The sequence below is a fragment of the Xylocopa sonorina genome, chromosome 16 (genome assembly GCF_050948175.1).
Source record: "Xylocopa sonorina isolate GNS202 chromosome 16, iyXylSono1_principal, whole genome shotgun sequence".
NCBI lineage: Eukaryota > Metazoa > Arthropoda > Insecta > Hymenoptera > Apidae > Xylocopa > Xylocopa sonorina.
This window is the reverse complement of record NC_135208.1, coordinates 3,362,382-3,383,634: the sequence shown is the minus strand read 5'-3', so window position 1 is coordinate 3,383,634 and position 21,253 is coordinate 3,362,382. Positions and strand designations below refer to the sequence as shown.

General features: G+C 43.9%; 1 protein-coding gene and 3 non-coding genes across 11 annotated transcripts; 2 read left to right on the top strand and 2 right to left on the bottom strand.

Annotated features, from left to right (window-relative positions):
• Nucleotides 1-905: 905 nt before the first annotated feature.
• On the bottom strand, nt 906-19,848 carry LOC143431042 (NAD kinase). 8 transcript variants are annotated; one of them, XM_076907534.1, is made up of 9 exons: nt 19,738-19,848; nt 17,593-17,646; nt 5,798-5,881; nt 4,497-4,626; nt 4,080-4,205; nt 3,836-4,007; nt 2,830-3,182; nt 2,386-2,468; nt 907-1,866 (listed from the first exon to the last, which is right to left on the bottom strand). In XM_076907534.1, exons 1-9 carry the CDS (start codon nt 19,761-19,763, stop codon nt 1,674-1,676), a joined length of 1,221 nt encoding a protein of 406 aa, XP_076763649.1. In that variant the 5' UTR covers nt 19,764-19,848; the 3' UTR covers nt 907-1,673. The 8 variants fall into 8 exon arrangements, with proteins under 8 accessions (XP_076763648.1, XP_076763649.1, XP_076763654.1 ...); XM_076907533.1 differs by lacking the exons at nt 17,593-17,646; nt 19,738-19,848 and adding an exon at nt 10,624-10,806 and having other exon boundaries at nt 906-1,866; XM_076907537.1 differs by lacking the exons at nt 2,386-2,468; nt 17,593-17,646 and adding an exon at nt 2,247-2,329 and having other exon boundaries at nt 910-1,866; nt 19,738-19,842.
• Trnag-ucc (transfer RNA glycine (anticodon UCC)) lies at nt 14,634-14,705 on the top strand. The gene has a single exon. It is a non-coding gene; the product is annotated as a tRNA-Gly (tRNA).
• Trnag-ccc (transfer RNA glycine (anticodon CCC)) lies at nt 15,114-15,184 on the top strand. The gene has a single exon. It is a non-coding gene; the product is annotated as a tRNA-Gly (tRNA).
• Trnag-ucc (transfer RNA glycine (anticodon UCC)) lies at nt 19,307-19,378 on the bottom strand. The gene has a single exon. It is a non-coding gene; the product is annotated as a tRNA-Gly (tRNA).
• Nucleotides 19,849-21,253: the final 1,405 nt, after the last annotated feature.

Below are 21,253 nucleotides of genomic sequence, written 5' to 3'. Positions count from 1 at the left end.
TGAAAACCATTTGCAATTACAATTAATTCGATGCACGTTTCATATCCTTAACGACCACTCTTGTAGCGGTCCTGATTTTGTTTAAAATATTGCGGAGCTTGTTTCGAATGGGTCAAATGGCGCAGAGCTGTGTAAGCTCTCTATCAATACGAGCTGGGTTTCTTGCGAGCCAGTTGGAAGAATTACGTTACTTATTATTATGTATTGTTGTTTAACAAATGTGACAAGTTCGTGCGGATCTTATACAATTCTTGTATATAATGTATATTTTATTGTTTGGTTGTGCAGAAATAAATGCATCAATGTCGAAACTTATAATGCATTTATCTTGGATGCATTTTAAGTTCCGTTTCTTACCTCCTTTCTAACGTTTGTACAGTTTTTGAAGCTTTGACTCGGTCACACGTACTTTGAGAGAAATATTTTATTTTTTATTGCTCTTTGCCCACTTTTAAACCTTCCATCCTATTTTTAGTCCCTGTTTACTTAAATTAGCCGTTCGTTGATGATGTCTCCAGAAAGATAACTCGTTAAGGTTGCATTATAAGTGCTAATGACTCAACTAGCTAGTGTTCGCGCCTCAGCATTATCACTTGCTTAAAATATTCTGTTGATCTCCCGTACCGACTTATCTTGGTCTTATATTTAGAACCGGTGATATTTTAAGAAACGTATCTGGTTAAGCTTGCATTATGCGCGCAAGAGAATACAAAATACACTTGAAATTATAGCACCGTGTTTGTCAGACTTTCTAATGCTTCGTGTCTTATCTTCAAAGCGTCTTCCCTTTTTTTTGCTCTCCCTTATCAAGACATAAATTGACGTGTCAAATTTAAGTGGGCCTTTTTTTAATCGTCTACATTGCCTACCATTGATATGGACCGTAGTTTCCATAGAAAAATGATATTTTTATTAAAAATGCTTATCGATAGGAAAAGTACATTCGACATTTACAAAGACAACCGTCTGTAATTGGATGTTCTCGCACTCTGATGGCGAGAACACGCTGTTCCTTGTGATTGAACCGCGCTCGTATTTTATTTCCGTTGCAATTAACAAAGATCGCTTGACACAAACCCAGTGGAACTTGTACCCATGTGCGGAACGCAATCGATTAGGTCGTTCGTTTGAAATGCATCGAGAAACCACGAGCGTGTAATAAATAAAACATGAACACGAGGTACGAATAAAACTTTTGCAGCAATTCCTTATTTTTTCTTTTTTTTTTGTACCCCCAATAGTTAATCAGTCGTCGATCGAATAGCTCTATAAATTACCCTACGTTCTCTACCCAATTTCTCAGCAATCCTGTCCGCTATTTACACGTGTCGTGAGCTGTGCAGTGTCGCGATTTTTTGCAATTGCACACGCGCCATGAGAAAGAAGCTGGGGTCGAAGTGAAAGGCCGTTCGTAGAGCGTGAAATTATGCGCTGGACACGGAGGACACTTCCGTTCGCGATGCACTGAACTCGCGCGAGAAGAAAGAAACCTCAAGAACGAGCAAAGCATCGCGAGTCCCTCGATTACTCGAAAATTGGACCAAATGTTTGTCACACGCGCGAGTTCATTCTCTTCCACCCTGGCCAGATCCACGACGAGCCACTGAGTAATCCACGGAACCGGATGAACGATCATTTTGGCGGAGTCTGCTGCTGCGACTCGTCCTCCTGGCCTAGCTGTCGCGATCGAGAGAGTCGAGGGTGTCGTTGCTGGACGAGTGAGTCAGATCGCTCAGCTCGTCCAGGTGTTTCTGCTTTTTGCGTACGTTCCAGTGCAGACACTCTGCCAGTGAGTCGAACCAGTCAGTGATCTGGTCTGCTGCGCAGATGCTGGGCACTGGATAGATCGAGGTGGTCACCCTCAGGCTGAGAAGAACAAACCACAGATTAGAAGAGAGCAATGCGAGGTTTAAACGAATTGAACGTGATAATTGGACAGCAGCAATCGAATAATGAAGCATGAAGAATACCATGAGCTTGCAGTACAGCCAACGTCTCGTTTCAGGGAGGAATGAGGAGCGAAACAAGATCCCATCTTCCATCCGTCACCGTTTAAGGAATGATCAGAGGTGGGTGGCAAGGTATGGGGCACGAAAAAAGCAAGAATGCGATGGACCAGAGAAGAAACGAATGAGCGAACACGGTGGAGAGGATCGCTTTTTAGATGTGCCTCGAGGCATGAGCGCGAGAGAACAGATAAATGGTAAGCCTTTTCGCTGGTTTCTTAACGAATCAACAGGACAGACCTGTCGCCGACGCGTAGTTCTTGCTGATTGCGACCGTCGAAGGAGACGTAAGCTGTGCTGCGGGCGTTGCTGTTAGCCATTATCTGCAATAAACGCGAGAGACTGCGATTAGTTGGGTCTGAGGACCATTTCGAATTACCTGTCGCCGTGGAACAGTTCCTGTCTGTTTCTACCATCGAAGGACACCCACGAGGTATTCCTGCTGTCCGGCGAAACCGAGATCTGCGATAGAAAAAGACCACTGTCACGTGAAATACCCTGGAAATATTCTAAAACGGAGCAACGCATTGTCTGGGAATGCGGGAGGACCAAGTTTCCATCTATGGGACTGAAATAATGAACCGAAAGTCCCAATAATGCCTTGATTAAGGACTCTCCATGGATCCACGAGGAACTAACGCAACAGCTGCACTGTATCTCGCTAGAAACCTTATACAAATACTAATCGAACAGCTCTACGTTACATTAATTATAGCCTAAAATGATGTTGGAGGCACGTCGAGTACAAAGTTCGTCAGCTGAACCTCGCAGTGGCTATAAAAGGCGACGAGAGTGAAAGAGAGGAAGAAAAATTCGGAAATACCTTCAGCTCGACGCCCGCGGGCACCACGATCGGCCTGAAGGACAAAGAGTGAGGGCAGATCGGCGTGATCATGATCGCTGGCACCGACGGATGAATCATGCTGGCACCAGCAGCGACTGCGTAGGCAGTGGACCCTGTTGGCGTGCTCACGATCAGCCCGTCGCCCTGCACGCTGGTCACGTGCTTCCCGTCGATGAAGAGGTCGATGTTGGACAGGTACGGAGAAGGGCCACGGTCCACCACGACCTCGTTCAGCACCAGCAGATTCGTTGGCGGCTTCGCTTCCTTGCTCTCCTCCCCCTTTCGCATGATGATGCATCTCAGACGGCTCCTCAGGGTCAAGGCCGCGTGACCTGCAGTCGAGGCCAACGTCCGTCAGATTTACAGCTCGCTTTTCAACGCGACCTTCCACCCAGTATGGGGTGTTCATCGATTTTTACGTTACTGCGCCGTTCAAAAGTGATTTTGCTAATTGCAACAGCGCTCGACGCTTCATGGACCGCCAAACGCGTTACTGTGCCGTTCGAAAGTGTGATTGTCTCGTTCGAGACGTGATTTTGCTAATTGCAACAGTGTTCGAGGCTTTAGCGTGGTTGTATGTGTACTGTGCCGTTCAAAAGTGTGATTGTCTCGTTCAAGACATGATTTTGCTAATTGTAACAGTGTTTCAGGCTTCAGAGTGGTATTAATTTATGCTGGTAAGTATTGGCTATCATGGTTAATTAAATTAGTGATTTAAGACTCTGTTTGTTAACGCCCCAACGATAAGATTGACTATAAGCTAGTCTAACTTATCATTAATTCGCACGTTTCAATAACAGCTCGTCGTTCAGCCGGCTGAAAGTGGACTTAATGATCCCAGTAACCATTAACGATAATGGCACTTCGTTTCAACGGACGTTTCGATTGCCTTTTGTCGCACGTGACTGCCTCTCGACCGTTTAAATGTTAAAGAGTGTTGCTCGCGAGGAGCTCGAGGAAGAAGTGTGTGCTACGTTTCGATTACCTTCCAGCACGTTCGTCACTTGCTCCTGGAAATTGTCGAACTCGAAGGGCGTGAGGAAGCCCAAGGAACCAAGATGGAAGGCCATCACAGGTGGTACTGACTGTTGGAACAGCAGACTCGCGTACAGCAGCGTCCCATCGCCGCCCAGACAGACGATGAAGTCGATACGGTCCTTCGAGCGAAAACTAGGATCAATCTCTTCGTTCTCGAAGCGAGAAACAAAGAAAATGGACACCAGAATTACCTGGAGATCATCAGTGCCGTCTCTGAAGGTCTGCAGCCTGTCTCGAACTCCCTGGAACCTGGGGTCCCTAGCCAAGGCTGGGTCCTCCAAGACTGACGCCTCGACGAACACCACCATTCGTTTCTCCTGCGGAAAAGTTCGAGGTCATCGCGTGCTGGATACTGCAAACGCGCAATTCTCGACGCACGATAATGACGCCAAGTTATCTGAGGATGAGATGCATGAAAAAATGCTCGAGTCACGCGATGGGAATCGCTAAACAGCGTGGCGACTCGACGAAACGAAACACAAACAGCGATTACGCGAATGGAGAACGCGTGCGCGTGCACCACGCGAGTCGAGTCTCGCGTAACGTCATTTTTTCCACCGATTACATCGTCAGAGATCACGCAGGAGGCGTGTGAAGATCGTGCTCACCCCTATCAGCCATGTAACCAGCTGAACGAACGGCGGCAGTACTGAAGAGTCACGCACTTTCTTGATCACCAGGACAGTCAACGGCGGCTTGTACCACGTCAACCTCTGGGAGGCTGGATCCTGTATGGTCCTGCAACGGAATAAACGCCAAACTCTTTCAATAAACCTCGAACAGACTTACATAATCTAGAAGAGAAACATTGTGACTTAAAAGTGGGCAGTAATCCACGCTCTGATTGCCAGGTGTCCTCTGTATGGGATCAAAAGTGCAAATAGTTCATTTTCCAATCCCAATCTATGCGTACAACCTTTACATAGTTACAAATTCATTAATTAGAGGGAATTCTCAAGAGAATCACAATTTTTCTGAACCCAATACAGAGCTTTCTGAAGTTTCTACGAGTAGAAACTTGTGTTTTCATGCAAAGAGACCTCAATTTTTTTTCTTTATCGAATGGATCACCAGAGATAATCGTCGAAAATCCCACGATAAGCCTACCTGACGGTCCCAACCATGACGTGGTACTCGCTGGAGAGTCGCGCTCGCACTGAACGCGGACCAAGCACGCCGCGACGATTTTTAACGGTAAACAATCGCACGAGGCGCAAGCGCAGACGCGCGGTTACCCGCGCGGGTAAATTTCTGATTCACGTGCGTGTCCAGCTCGCACGGCTCGCTGGACATTAGACGGCATTAACTGGCCGTGCCAAAGTGCGCTGCATGCGTAAACACGCCACTTCCGTTTATTGTTCGACGTGGTTCAGGTTAAGTATCGCATTAATTCACGCGGAAACGCACGAAAAACGCGCGACTCATCGTTACTTGGCTCCACAGGTTGCGTAACACTCGCGTCATGGATCGTGCGTTAACCAAGAAACGTAATCGACTTCCCTTTACGTCGATCAATGGAAATTCATGAAACCGAGAGCTAGAAACGTGGCTGCGCTCGCGACTCGATGTAGTTATCGAGCATCTGGCTGCCACAGATAACATCTGTTTGCCACTGTTACGCAATGCCACTGTCATAATAGTTGATAGCGACGTGGATGGGACACAGATCTCGAGTACAATTGTTTCTCAACCTGTCCCTACAGCTTTCTAATCCACCAAGCGAGTTAGACTCGGTTCAAAGCAGTCATTGTCACGGATAATTGGCTCAAAATGCTTATTGGAGTCCATTAAAGGGGCCAGTGAAAGAGAAAGAGCGACGCAATAGGAGTTTCACGATTCTACCTGGCTTTCTAAGCATGGAACTGCCTCGAAGAACGTATAATATCATTTTTAATGTCGGTTTACTCACATGACCATCGCAGAGTTCTTCATGATTCGCCCGCATGGCCCAAACTGTTGGATCGGGCTGGGCGCGTTCAGACTTCTCGTTCTCCTGCGAGCAGAAAACGAAACGTGAATTAATAAAGGTAAAGTGGATTGATGAGAGAAAAAAAAGTGTTTACGCGGATGCGATGTCAATTCGCGGCCTTCGACTTCGTTTATCGGTGCCTTCTTCCCTCGCCTTTCCACGCAGGACTGCACGAGGAGGAGGATACGTTGGCCATGGAAGGAAAAAGGATTCGCGAGCAACGATTGCTCGCTCGTGTCGAGGAAATTACGTTCTCAGGATAAGCACGTCGACTCGACTCTTCTCTGTCTCGATTTGCATCGATGCTTATACCTTGTAGTACCATTTTTTTTTTCTTTTTAGTCGCAAAAAAGGTGTCACTCGCGAAGCACCTTCGTAAACGTACGCAGTGACGGTGAAATGATTTTATTATCGAAGATTACAGCGAAGCTTGCCAGTTAGTCAACCTTAACGACCCCGCCTGATAAAGTGGAATGGCAAAAAGGCGAAAGTAGGAAACGTAATCGACGCGATAAAATTGTATAACGAAAAAGGAAAAAGGAAAACATGAATCGACATAATGCGTTTTATGCAACGGTCGTTTCTCAGCTACTGCGAGATTTTATTTTAATTATGCAAGCAGAAATGAACGCGTGTGCATGCGAAATTGTAAAGCACGCTGGACGTGCGTCACGAGATCCTTTCCTTGCCCGTTTGACCCAAGGTACGGATAGGAAGTGTTAACTTCTTGCGACCAGTCGCTGTAATTACTTGTACGACGTATTTTTACCTTGAAGCCTCTTCAAACCTGCGCACACGTGTGCTCGAACGATCCTCTACTTTATCGTCTCGCGTTATATATTTGTACAGCGTTTTTTTTTTCTCTCTGTTCAGGCTGCTTTCGTTCGCGAATCATTCTCTACCTGAGGACTCTGTTCTGCGAAATGTACTGCATCTGCGAGGCGATCGATCCGTTCCCAAAGGCGTCCATCAGATCGCAATTCACGTCGACGTCGCCGTTCACGTGGACGTCCACTGGGGGTGAGTCTTGGTCCACCATTTCAATTGGCTCTCTCGATCGATTATCCAGCAAATGTTCTTTGAAAAGTCAGCAAACTGGTCGTATCGATATTGACACAGATCAAGTGTCCTCTGATAGCGCCACTTATTTTTTTCTTCACGTGGCAGAGTAAAGAAAATTACATAAAAGATCGCATCGAATAATGTGCGAAGATTCTCGAAATATCAGCGGTTCCTTTGGTCCCAGCTGATCGTTTAGAACCAGAAAGCTGATCAATGCGTCCTTCGAGGCGAGTCTGTTGCCAAGAAGCGCCGAGGGCGCTTCTTTTTTGCGTCCTCGCGTTAGAGTTCACGGTTTGGATGACTTTTAACTTCGCCAGCGTGTTCTTTGCCGTGCAATTCGTCGTATTCGACGCCACTACAGGTCACAATCGACAGTGGAAGATTTCAAGGCGTCGATCAATTAACCTTGAACCCCTCGAGACCGCCTGAAGGAATGCACCAAGCAATAAGCATTGTCCAACGCGCACCAATTCACTCTTGAACCGCCATTACGCGTACTTAGAGCTTCCTGTGCCCTGGAAACTTCACTCGAGAGGCCCTCGCGACCACCAGCGTGCTATTCAGAGCGAGAAGGGGCCTTTAGAAAGGACCGAAACGCGAGGCAACTGCGCGTGGAGTGACGATCGACGAGTCTGGGATCATTTCTGAGGCACTGTCGGTACAAACGATCGCCTTCGAGGTTCTTGTCGACGCTATCTCGTCGAATCAGCCCAGCTTATCACTAAAAAGGCGATAACCAGTGGCAGTCGAGTCTCGCGGCTAGATAAAAACTGGCGAACGAACGAGGAGAGCCTCTTAAAAGATTGTGTTGGTGTTAGGTAACTTTTTTTCGTCGCTGGTTTCACTCGACTTTCTCTCGAATTGATTGGGAAACGCGTTTGGCTTGGAGAAGGAGAGACAGGCCCTTTCAGAGCGAACAGCGTATCCCTAATCGCGGCTTGGCCCAGATTTCAGACGAGGCTTGTGCAGAACAACGATCCTTTCTCTCTCGACCTGTTATCAACTCTCTTCTCCGTCGATCCGCTAAAGGAGAGAACGATCGACGCTACGAGAGTCGAGAGTTCGGTAATCGATTGCGTGGAGCGCGGAATTTCTGAGATTCCAACGCGACGGTTGGAAAACGAGGGCGCCATGGGACCCAGGAGAGTCCGTCGAGAGGAAACGAAGCGTACAGACAGCGCCAGGTGTCCAGTCGACCAATCAGAAGCGACGCCACCTGCGCAGGACGCTCGCTATTGGACAACCGCGAGCCTCGAGGCGCCAGAATCGGAGTAACCGACTATACACGGCGAAAGGTGAACGCGTTCTCTGTCTCGAAGAAAGGAGCAAGAAAAAACTCCCACCAGACGCGCGTTGGAATAGCTAAAACGAGAGATACGCGCACGTGTGCGCGTGTAACGCACGCTGGTTGGACGTTTGCTCCCTTTGGAGCGGAGACATAACCTAGGACAAGCTTTAGTCCTGCTCGAGATGCGACTGTGCTCGAAAGCAGCCTATTGGGTTCGCTATTTTTCGATTTACAATCGATTCGATGGTCATACGAAGGATCCAAGGTGGTGAAAAGCTTCCACCGCGTACGAGAATTAATCCAACACTGACAATCGAAGTGGTGCACTATCGATTATCCTTCTCTCGAGCTGTGGCAATCTCGAGGATATTGATTTCTGTATTGCAACGAGCGCAGCGGTTGTAAATGACCGTCAGCCTCGTTTTTCGAGCGGAATGCGCACTGCAAATGGTGTCAAAAATGAGGCAAGGATGGATTCTTCACGACAGTCGATTAGAAATGTTCGTTGGCCACCAACAGGTAATCCCATCGAGCGAGCACTTTCACAGCAGCGCGTTACATAAACGACGCACGACACTGCGACGAGGCACATGTCGCCGCGACGCCAGATTTAGGTTAACCGACACGTGTCCTACCTTAATTCGGCTTCGTCCATGTGCATGGATACGCGAGCATAGCCCCAGCGTGACGAGCGAGCGAATTCGAGGCGGCTGACGAGGCTCTAACCGCGACGCTCAGCAGCGCAGGCACACGTTTCTTTCGCCACTGAACGAATTGCACAAGAGGATGCCATGGGCGGCTCGACGCTGGCGTCGTGGCGCGGTCCACGCACGCTCTGCTACCACCAACGACCAATCAATCCCGTTGCGCCACGGCTCGCGTCTATTTTCTGCTCGTTTTGCACTTCGCCTCGCGCGAGAGACCCAAGAGAAAGTGGAAAAGATGAGGCATTCAGGCTCGTTGATTAGAAAAATCGTTACAATGGTGTTAAACTGACGAATTGAATGTATTGCTGGATGTAGATGCGGCCCTGAACAACGACGAGGTTGAGCAATCACACCGCCAGCTACGCTCAAGTTTCGCACGAATTGGAATCGGATTACGCGGGCACTGTTTAATTACGAAATTGACAAGCTCAAGTGGATACTGGTTTCGATTGGGTTACTTTTTATTTCGTTGTCAGAGAGCCTTGTTGCGCTCTAGAAATTATAATTTGTGGAAAAATTTCATTATTGTACGAACCACAGCCACAGAATTGCTTTGTGCACAGTCTCAGAGAGTTGATCTACAAAACTATGCGAAAAATTGGAAATTTTATAAATGAAGGCTGCTCTAAAATATTGTAAAAAGTCTTCATTACCCTCTGTAATTTATAATGTATGCAAAAATAAAATTTATTTGGTTATTGAGTTATTGTACAAAGCACAGAATTGTCACGTTTACAGTCTCTGATGTAATAGTGGAAAATTTAAGTTTTATGAATGAAGGTTGTTCCAAAATATTGTACAGAGTCTTCATTACCCTCTCTAATGTACAATGTATGCAAAAATATTATTTACTTGCTTATTGAATTATTGTTAGAAGCAAAGAATTAAAACCAAAGGGTTGTCAGGTGTACAGTCTTTGATGTAATAGTGGAAAATTTAAGTTTTATGAATGAAGGCTGTTCTAAAATATTGTAAAAAGTCTTCATTACCCTCTCTAATGTACAATGTATGCAAAAATATTGTTTACTTGTTTAGTGAATTATTGTTAGAAGCAAAGAATTAAAACCAAAGAGTTGTCAGGTGTACAGTCTCTGATGTAATAGTGGAAAATTGATCAATTATAGATAAAAAACGCTGTGAAAATTAGTTAGATATTTGCACGAACCAAAGACTTAAATCCACAGAACTGCAATATTTACAGTTTCTGTTATAATAATGGAAAAATGATGCGAAAAATTAGTTAAATATTTTCACGAACCAAGGACTTAAATCCACAGAATTGCAACATCTACAGTTTCTGTTATAATAATGGAAAAATGATGCGAAAAATTAGTTAAATACTTGCACGACCCAAAGACCTTAATCCCCAGAACTGCAGCACCTACAGCCTCTGACACAGTAACGAAAACTTGATCTAAAAAATTGTAAGTTTCGCAAACGAAGTTTGTTTCACGTTCAAAGTGATCAGAAGTGAATTTACTCACAGCCAATTAAATCCACAGAACTGCAGCATCTACAGTTCCTGACGCAATAATAAAAAATTGATTTCAAGAATTGTAAGTTTCACAAACGAAGTTTGTGCCACGTTCAAAGCGTTCAGAAGTGAATTTACATTACTTTACAGTAATGAAAAGTTGATTTAAAAAATTCTAAGTTTCCCAAACGAAGTCTGTGCCACGTCCAAAGCGTTCAGAAGTGAATTTACTCACGGCCAAGTGCCAGAGCGCTTCCGTCGCCGCATTTCCGAGTCCTTGTCGTAGTCCTCGAGGAAGGGCGCGTCTACGAACGCGTCGTCCACGCTGACGCTGGCTTTGTTCGCAGCGACGCATCGCCAGTCGAGCATTTCGCTCACGCTTCTGCATCTCGCTTTCTCGCCCACCATTTTTTTCACCACTCGTGGCGCATAATATCCGTCTGTTTCGATGGATCAGCCGTTTCTATCGCGCCTGGCGGTCCCACGCGAAGCAACACGTGTCTCACACGAGCGATCCTCGACTCTGCAGAGCAGCTCGCGGCATCCTTGACACTTGAACCGTTCCATCGATTTCTGTTCCCACTGTTTATTTGTTTTCCTCGCGGCAGGGAGCAACGCTCGAGCCACTTTCGAGCGCCCCAACTTTCTTTTTCTGCTGCCGTTGGGCTCGCGACTGGCCACGATCCTCGACCAACGCGATGGAAAATAGAAAAACTGCTCGGACTGTTCGACGCACACGCGTCTGAACAAGTTAGAAAGCGTTGCGTAACTTCAGCTGGTCGATTCCACCACCATCGAGACTCAAGTCTCTCGTTTGCACTTAAAGGTAAACGCAATTGTGCTGGATTTTGGCGCGAGTTTCGAGCTCGATTCGTGAATTATCGTCGCAGAGGAGCGTCGCCTGGCTCGAGACTATTTTTAAAAGAGAAAGCATGCTCGCAAGGTCGTTGATGCTAGCTTAAACGCGCGCGTCGAGCGGATTTACGCGCGACGCGTCACTGTTGGGCGACGCAGCGTCACTGGCGACCGGATCTGCGAGCGTGGAAATCGATCGAGCGGAAACGAGGCCTGTGGAACCGGAATACACCACTGCTCGATGAATGAAAACGACTCAGAGGACCGTTCGCAGAGGCACACCGCGATCGACGACCGCTACGAGTTCACTGAGCAACAAACCTCGCTGGCTCTGCTTTCTAACTCGCGTCGCCCCACCACCACCACCGCCATTTTGCGTACGACTGTCTTAAACGGGCGTAATGAGGCGAGAGTGACCGGTCATGGCCGCCAAAACGTGAAATAATTGCTGAGCCACGGGTCAATCACGTCCCACGAAATTGATTCATTTATTATCAATGCTCTCTGCGATTTTAATATTTTGTCAGCTTGTTGGTTGTGTTATTGCAGCGTTTGCTTCGCTGAATTTAATTTTAGTGGCGCTTTGCAGAGCTGTTTTTATTATTTTTGTGATTTAGTCACTGATTGCACTTTTGTATGAAACAGCTGAGACTAATTTAAGTTTTCAAGTGGAACTTTGATGTAACTTTTATTTTTACAAAGATTTGTCAAGTAATAATTTGTCGATTATCAGCAAGAAATGTGTGAAATCATTGTATGCTTCTCAGAATTAAATTTAAGTGGAATTATTTAAATTATTTTGTGTAATTAAATCAATGCTTGCACTTTTGAATGAAACAACTGAGACTAATTTAAGTTCTCAAGTGAAACTTTGATACAACCCCCTTTTTTACAAAGCTTTGTCAACTAATAATTAATAAAATATGACAGTGAGTCAAAGAAACATTTATGCAAATACCAGAATGATTTATATTAAATTTTACTCTGCCATTGCGTCTGGCATTTTCTATATTTAGTATTGTAATTTGCATAAATCTATTTCCATATTAAAAAATAATCCAACACCTTAGAAACTAAGTCCAGATATTAATTATTCAATAACTGCAGCATATTCATTTCTCTTAAATTATTTAAAATATTTGTTGTAATTAAATCAGTGCTTGCTGAGACTAATCAGAATTTTTAAACAGTTTGTCAAGTAATAATAAACCATTTAAAATATGACAGTGAGTCAAAGAACCGCCTATGCAAATACCAGAATAATTTATATTCAATTTTCCTCTGACATTTGCTATATTTAGCACTCTAATTAGCATAAATTTACTTGCACGTTAAAAAATAGTGCAATACTTAAGAAACAAAGTCGAGACACTAAATATTGATAATCGAAAGCCACTTTTATTGCTCGATAATTTTCGTTTCCTTCGCTTTCGTCGAGAAAAGCGAGAATCGACTGTTTAATAGCGAATGTTGTTTTCACGGTTGTAGGAAGTCTGAATTCTAAGCGTGGCTGGCTTCTAATCGGTGAAAGCGTCAATGAAAGGCGAACGAACGATTAACTGGGCCCATTTGCAGTCTCAGTTTGATCCATTTTCGCTGAAAGCGTCGAGGAACATTTTCGTATTATTCAAAATATCCACGTTGGTTTTCATTTTAAGGCAGCAACGGCTCGAAAATTAATTCCACGGCTGGCCACGCTTCCTTTCTTCCAGCACACGTACGTTACATCTTGATAAGAGGGGCCGTGGCCGACTTCCGGTCCCACGTTGAGCCTCTCGCGTCGCGTTGGACGACTTCGAGGCAGCTTAACGCCTCTCTCCTTTACTATACCATCGAAATTATATTTTTTCTAGGTAGATACACTTGTCAAGCGTTCACGTGCCAATTTTCATCGCAATCTGACTGATATTTTGTGCGTGAGAATTTTTTAAATGAGTCATTGCTTGGTGGGACTCGTGCAATTTAGTTGAGCGAAGATTTTGCTTGAAGTTTTGTGGTTTTAATTAAGAATTCTGTTCGAAAGTGTTGAGAAAGGTGTGATTGCCTTGTGGACCACTCGATAACGTCGAAAATAAAAGCATACGAGTGTTAAAAAGAGTTTAAAGCGAGTTACATTGAAGTTGGGTTACTTATTTTTGTGTTACTGACGAGAATATTGAAAAATTTGAGAAAATTCTGCTAGAAATGAGCTAATTTAACCTTGCAAAGCGTTATGCAGGATGCTTTGGGTATAAAAACGAGTTTTATTCGACTATTTGACCAAAAACAGTATTAAAATCGCTCCCCAACTGCGATATTCACTTAACAAGATCTTCTATTTTTTTTCTGGCTCCATAACTTAAGTTACCACCTTGTAGAGAGCGTTTTAAGTCGTGTCAGTCGATAAAGAAGGGTTCGTGGAAGGCTACTTCAAAATTGGTCCAAGAAAAGTGCGTTTGAGGACTTAAAAAAGCAGTGAAATGTTTGTATTGTATATTTTGAAGAAAACAATAAAAATATCGATGGATAATTAAATTGTTTTTGTTTTATCGAGAAATTTATGGCATCCTCTTGATTGTAACGTGGAAATAATTTTTGTTTCGCGACGCAGCTCCGTTTAACGCCCCTGCGATTGCGCAATCGCAACTGTAAACCAGTTGCGAGTAATGCAATTACGGTTTGAAAGCGATCAGAATTTATTGCGACCGCGTTGCAAAACCGAGCTGGCCACGTGGGCCACGGCTGAGGTATTTGGCAGCGAGACTGGCGCCTTTCAGCCCTTTTACAACGCAAATATAAATAATTCGCGCCTTACAATTCGATCCATTCCCTTCTGCAACTGTTGTGGACCAAAATTTTCCAAATAAATCGAAAAAATCTGCCATTTTGGAACGATATTTTGTCACACCAGCGTGCAATCACCAAATAAACCAGTACTTTCTATAATCACTGCTTTATGTGCCCCATAAAATGAAATACTTTCTCATTTTGAGACACCAAAGTCAGTGGACTTAAGTGCCACGCGTTGCTGCAGTGGACATTGATGTTACACGCGTTTATAAGCACAGATGTGTGGTTTTTAATGCTGGTCAGTGAAAGAGTGCAGTGTTACGATGAATTAGACACGATTTTAGCAACAAAAAAGTGAAAAATCATGGAATTACAGCGAATAATAGCAAATGCAAATGTGCCACGCGTTGCTGCAGTGCACATTGATGTTACACACGTTTATAAGCACAGATGTGTGTTTTTTAATGTTGGTCAGTGAAAGAGTGCAGTGTTACGATGAATTAGACGCGATTTTAGCAACAAAAAAGTGAAAAATCATGGAATTACAGCGAATAATAGCAAATGCAAATGTGTGACGCGAGGCAGCCAGAAATGGAGAGGCACAAACGATCGTTTCCAAGTGCGATGGTGGTGTAATGGTCAGCATAGTTGCCTTCCAAGCAGTTGGTCCGGGTTCGATTCCCGGCCATCGCACAGAATTTATTTTTTTGCCGTTTTTCCAGCTTTAATTCACACCATTCGCACTTCATTGCAATTACATCGCCACCAAAATAAATAACAAACAATCACGAACAAATTCACAGCAAAAAATTGTACTAATTCAACCATTTTCCTTACGCAATATAAATAAAAAAAAAGATTGTAAATTAACATAGTTGTTCTGTGTTATTATTTTTAAATACTGTTGATGGTTGCTTTTGTGTATGTAAATGTTCTTTGTGTAAAATTTCGAAGTTATGCTTTTTATTTTGTAGTGGTTGATGGTTAAGACACTTGTGTGTCAATAAAAATTGTTATTATTTGGTTTAGATGGGTTTTAACCGCGAAAATGTGAAACCCAACAAGCAGATCCTCGAGAAACGACAGTAAAACTCGCAGTTAGCACTGCTGGTGTAGTGGTATCATGCAAGATTCCCATTCTTGCGACCCGGGTTCGATTCCCGGGCAGTGCAGTCCTTTTTTTCCCAAAACGCGCCACACTTTTTACAAAAATTGCCAAAACAAAACACACACGCGTCGCTTTTACTGCCTGGAATGCCTCAAATTGCGATTTTTCAGCTCCAAAAGGCAATATAAAATTGAAAAATCGCGAGAAATGGATCGTTCGAGTCTGCGCCAGCAACGTGGCATTGAAAACCTCGCGAGAGTCGCGTCGTTTACCGACAATCGATAACCAGAACCACTGACGTCATACTCTACCTGATAATTTTATTGACACTCGAATTGCGTTTGAGCAGAACCGCCCTGTGCAGGAAACTCCCGCCACGTTGCATCACTAAATACCAGCCAGAGTTGAACTGACGAGGATCCGCGCGAAACACATCCGCGAGGCTGATGCATCGCCGCGAAAGAGGGAAAAGAAGCGCCTCGAGGCGATAACAGGCGAACCCAATGGCGATAACCCGCGGTCAGTCGCGTTCTGCGCGAACATTTCGATCTCTTATTGATCAAACCAACGCCAGATTCGCGAATTAATCTTATCTTCCCGCCATAGACGAGTGATTTATTGGTTTGCAGGCGACAGAACTGCCCTCTGCGACTGCAAATGGACGCTTGGGCATTAAAATGGAGCTGTCGTGCCTCAAGATCGATGTGTATCTTGGAAATCAATGAAATTGTGGACTTAAAATCGTTATCGAGTATTGATAAGATGACTGTAAAGGCAGTTCTGTCATAAACGAGTGATTTATTGGTTTGCAGGCGACAGAACTGCCCTCTGCGACTGCAAATGGACGCTTTGGCGTTAAAATGGAGCTGTCGTCAGTCGTCAAGCCTGAAGATCGATGTGTATCTTGGAAATCAACGAAATTGTGGACTTAAAATCGTTACGGAACACTGATTGGCAGAATCAACAAACGCGTGACATAAGAAGCTTGCCGCAATGTTTGTGGGATGCATAATTTGTGCAGGTATTTGAATTCACGTGCTGCTCGCGTGATCGATCGATCGAGGCACTCGTGCGAGCATGATCGAGGCCAGCTGTCGACGATGACTCCATTTTCTAATATTTTTGCGCTCGATCGAATCATTGCCACTGTTTATTGGCACGAAATGGCGCCACTTTCGCGAGAGCAAGGTCGTCAGCGCGATTTACTCGAGTCAGAGACACTGGTACGCTCGTTTTTCATCGCGTACTGCACTCAGTGCACCTCGAGACGACATTACTATGCAAACAACTGTCCTTGCTGCTTCTGAGAATCGCGTGAGTCGATAAATATTCCGCGAGATCGAAGATAAACAGATTTGCCAGACCAGCTTGGTTTATTGCCTGCGTCGTTAATTATCGTAGGAAAAGAGAACATTGTTGAACGACAGTGTCTCGTTTTCTGTTGACAAAGAGCCTACGAGGAAGTTATCGTCGCCAGATTGGCGATAATGACGTGTCGCGATCTTGACAATGGCAATGCGCCAAGTTACTCACTCTGTGCATGTGTAAACACTTTGTACGCATGCTTTTAAGGTAAACGAGTCGTACAACAATCGTAAACGGTCCTTAAAAATACTTCTGCACTGTCTTCTGCTCCATTTTAGTCCATATTTTACTCTAACCGCGCGCAGTGTCGATAATGTAGGTCGTAACACTAAGGGTAACAGCGTACTTCGCGAGATTTGAGTTCTAAAGTGAAAAAAGTGGGTCTCAAGCATTGTTTTCGTTCGAGATTAAGCGTCGATGGCAACGGGAAGATAAAAATCGACATCTGATGCGATAAAACGTTAAATTTCGCTCGACAAAAGGGATTAATCGAGCTGATAAAGAGTAAAGATCTACTGTACGATTGCAGAGGAGTAATTTCTCGTCTAATTTGGCGTGGAATGAGAACTAAGCTGCTGTAATCGTGGGCACAAACGAAAGTGGTCGGCTCGACCGTGAAACAGAGCAGGATCAGTTGAAAACCAGTATGTCCAGCGCGTGTGAAGCCCCTCCTTCAAGTTTGTCCAAGGCTGGACACGCTCGAAAGCCTTGTTTTGCGAGAAAACAACAAAAAAAACGATGTGGGATTGGGATAAACGAGTGAAAACGAAGGGACTGCTTGCAACAACGTCCATCGCAGGCGTTGTGCAACTACAAGGTGAAGCGTACGGACGATCACACTGGCTTGGGACAAAGAAGCATGCATTTTCGCGGCACACAGGCTTTTCACGTGACATTTTGTGGCAACCAGGACAGGGTTGGATCGATTTGAGCTGCGAGAAGTGCTCGCGACAGAGATTTCAAGCGTTTTACACACAGCTGTGGGCCTCGACGGCGGGTTTCTCAAAGGGACGAGACAAAATTCGAGCAACTTCTACAGTCAGCATGCTGATTGCGCCACTTACAGAGGAGCTGGGGGTAACGTTGACGTGTAGAAAACTGTTTTACCTTCGCGGCTCCACCATCTCGACGTAATCGACCGTTAACTCGCACCGAGCATCGCTTCAAGAGAAAAAGAAACGGTTAGATGTCAGTAAAAAGAGTAGCCTAGTCGCGTGGAGTGAATTTATGATCGCTGATGGTGTAAAATATGACGCCTGTCGACGATGAGGACTGTTTTCGAACGTTTAAACGCGATTCTGGCTCGTCAGCCCTGACAACACAACTTTGCCGCTATTGCGGCACTGCAATGCCACTTGCACTGTGTGGAATCGCTTAAAAAGCCATTTACACCCACACTAATCGACATTATATGCTCATTCACTCATTTCTTTAAGCACCGCAGTGCAATTACACTTGTCAACAGTCAAATTGTGCTTTTGTGCTAATTAAAATCGTCAGAACTTAGCAAATGCTTAACAGATTGAGTGCTGACAGACGTTTTGGTTGTTGGTAGCCTACAATTACAGTTACTGAAAGTTATATACACATATTTTTGTTAAATTGTCATAAAAATGGTGCACAATAGAGACTTAAGAGCTCTTTTTCTCATTAAAATTGCACAATATGTAGTTACATTTGTAAATAATGGCAAGTAACATCGAAGTGCTCTTCTTGTGACAAATTTCTGCTGTCAGGATGTAAATTTCAACAATTTTACTCAAGTTTATTGCAATTTACTGCACATTTCATTACTTTTACTATAATTTATTGATATTTTGGTACTTTTATTGTATTTTATTTGATATTTCCCGCCTAATAGAGGCAATAGAGAGAGAAAAACGCATAAAAAAGCTATAAAAAAGAGTGAGACAGCTGCTATTCACCTTATTTCAGAACTTCTGGCGCCATCTCTTTAAAAAGTGCTCAAACTGGTCGCAAACAATTATCGACAGCGAAGTGAACTTATTAAGAACTACTATCGCCATCTTCTAGAAAAATGCTGAAACTATTCAAGCATTAATTTCAGTATTTTTTAAGAAATTCACTTCTCTGTCGATAATCGTTTGCGACAAGTTTGAGCACTTTTCGCAGAGATGGCGACAGTGGTTCTAAAAGAGCGTCCCTTCTTCTTTCTCACTCTTTTTTACTGCTTTCTTATACGTCTTTCTCTTTCTTTGAACTCCAAAGCGCGTAATGCAGAAGAAATTGAAATGAAATTAGCGAGACGCGCAAGAAAATGCCATAAAATTACTGAAACATGCAGCGGATTGCAATAAATTACTGAAGCACGCAAGAACTTACGATACAGCTGTTTAAGTATGCGATAAATTACGATGAAACTGAAGAACTATGTAATTAATTACAGCGAAACTAATGTATTGTAATTTATTGCGCATGTTATTAGTTTTACAGTCATTTATCGCATATTTTAATTATTTCACTGCAATTTATCGCACAGTTCACTGGTTCTAATCATTTTCACTGCAAAAGAGGCTGCAATCAAGCTAATAAATTGCAACAAAGCCACATCCTGACAACCCAATTTCGTCAGAGCAAAAGGCACTTTGTTATGCAATTTTTTTGTTGTGTTGTCTGGGTTGTCTCACAAATACGATCTGAAAATTAAGTTTGCGCCTTTCTAACAGTTCAGTCACGACGTGTCTCGATCTGAGCTGCTAAAAAGTAGAACGTTCGACCTTGATTGTGCTCCATTTCGAAGGCAATGGCGCGATTTGGCGTCACAGAAAGATGGTAAAAGGTGAAAAAAAATGGTTCCATGTGCGATGGCCGGGAATCGAACCCGGATCAACTGCTTGGAAGGCAACTATGCTGACCATTACACCACCATCGCACTTGGAGACAGTGTCAGCTGCACATCGTGACCAACTGCTCGATTAATCGATATCGCATGGCCTCTGGCCTCGACACTTCTGGTCCCAGGGTCAATTAACGTTGCTATTTAATTTCTATGGCCTTTGGTCCGCTAGAAACCACTCAGTCGATCGCAAAACGCCATCAACAGGCACTCGACTCGCCACGATCGAGCACTGCCATCGACAGTGGCGAGCACTGCTCGCGCATGTGTGAATTCAAACGAAACCCCGCGAAATTCAGCGATCTATCGATCGATATCGACCACGTTCAGATGAATTCGCGACTTACTTCACTGCCGTGCGAAAGGTCAGAGCCGAAACAACGAAATTCCCTCACCTGAACGTCTGCTGTTTGTCCTGCATTTTCGAGACCGCCGTTTTTTTCGGCCTGCTCTCGTCCACCTCGAGCCCAGCGATCGCCTTGGCCAATTGCAGGTCCCTCTCGTTCATTTTCACCGACACTTTCCTCTCTGATGCTTGCTCGACGCGATGAGATCGCTTCACTGTTGTGTCGCGTGTGCCACAGCCACAGAAAAGAGGAAAAACGAAACGACGGAAGGGGGACCAGGTGGTTTTGCAAGCTGTTGCGTGAACCACACCGACAGATGGCTCGACGTACACTGAAATCGCGCTCGAGTTGACCTCATCGACTGTGGATGGCCTCTCTTTCTCTCTCTCGAGAGAGAGACACGCTCAGATAATAATATTGTCGTGTAAATCGCGAATAGAACTTTGTTGCTATTATCGTCTGCACTTTCGTCACGTTCGACAGGGTTTAAACTGCTTTCAACCGCCATCTTGTTTACTTTATAAGTTCCACTCGTTGCATCCTCGATTTTCTTCTATCTGTTGCTTTGAAATTACTCGAATTAACTTTTTTTTTAGTCAAACACAATCGCTTTTCTTTTTTTTTTGGCCATTTTATATCGAATTCCCTTGAAAATTCACCTGTTTTACTGCTTTTTGTAGCTTCCTGCGTTATTGATTCAGCGCAAAAGGTCCAAATGGTGGTCATTTTGCAGTTTAATGTCAAAATCATAAATTATTTTACTCTATTTTGACTTTAAAAAAAGAACAAAGCGTAATATTGATAATCACGAATTTTAATTTGTGTTTAGTGTTATCTACTCAGTGTAAAATTTGTAAAATTGCCACGATAAATTCCCTGAGACTCTGTTATTAATAATTATAAGCTCGTTGGTAGTCGATTCTGGTTGTTTTTCACGCGAACAATTAATTTATGTGGTACAGTCGAGTGACTCACTGTGCATATTAATTATGTGTTATCAGAAACGTTATGCTTTGTATGGAACAGTTTACTGGACACTGGTGATTTCATAAATAACTAACGAGTGCTGCCAGTGTGCAGATCTTTAAATATTGCTTGTGCCTGGCTTTCAACGCCTTGTTTGTCACGACAAAGGAAAAGCCAGTTGACGTAATCGTTCCTGATGACGTCAAAGTCCAAGTAACAGTCGAATGGATGCCAGAATAATTTCTCAAATTTATTCTGGTTATATTGGAACAGTTGAAGCTAAAATCGAATTAATATTCATGAGAACGTTGGAATAACAAATCAGTCATTTTTCTGCTGCATTTTTCTCAACCACAAAGTTACTAAGAACTTATTAGAACCCTTTAATTAAATTTTGCTAGAAATAGGGAAATTTTGCAAATTTTGCTAGCATTTTTTAGTATGAAAATTCGTAGACTTTATTTGAAATTAAATGCTTTGAAACTTTGCGCTTAAAATGTAGAGGGCAGAGGATATTTGTTTTATTTTTGCACGCTCGATAATTTAGAACACTGATTTCTCTTCATATTCGACTGATAAGATCCCTATTTTACCCACA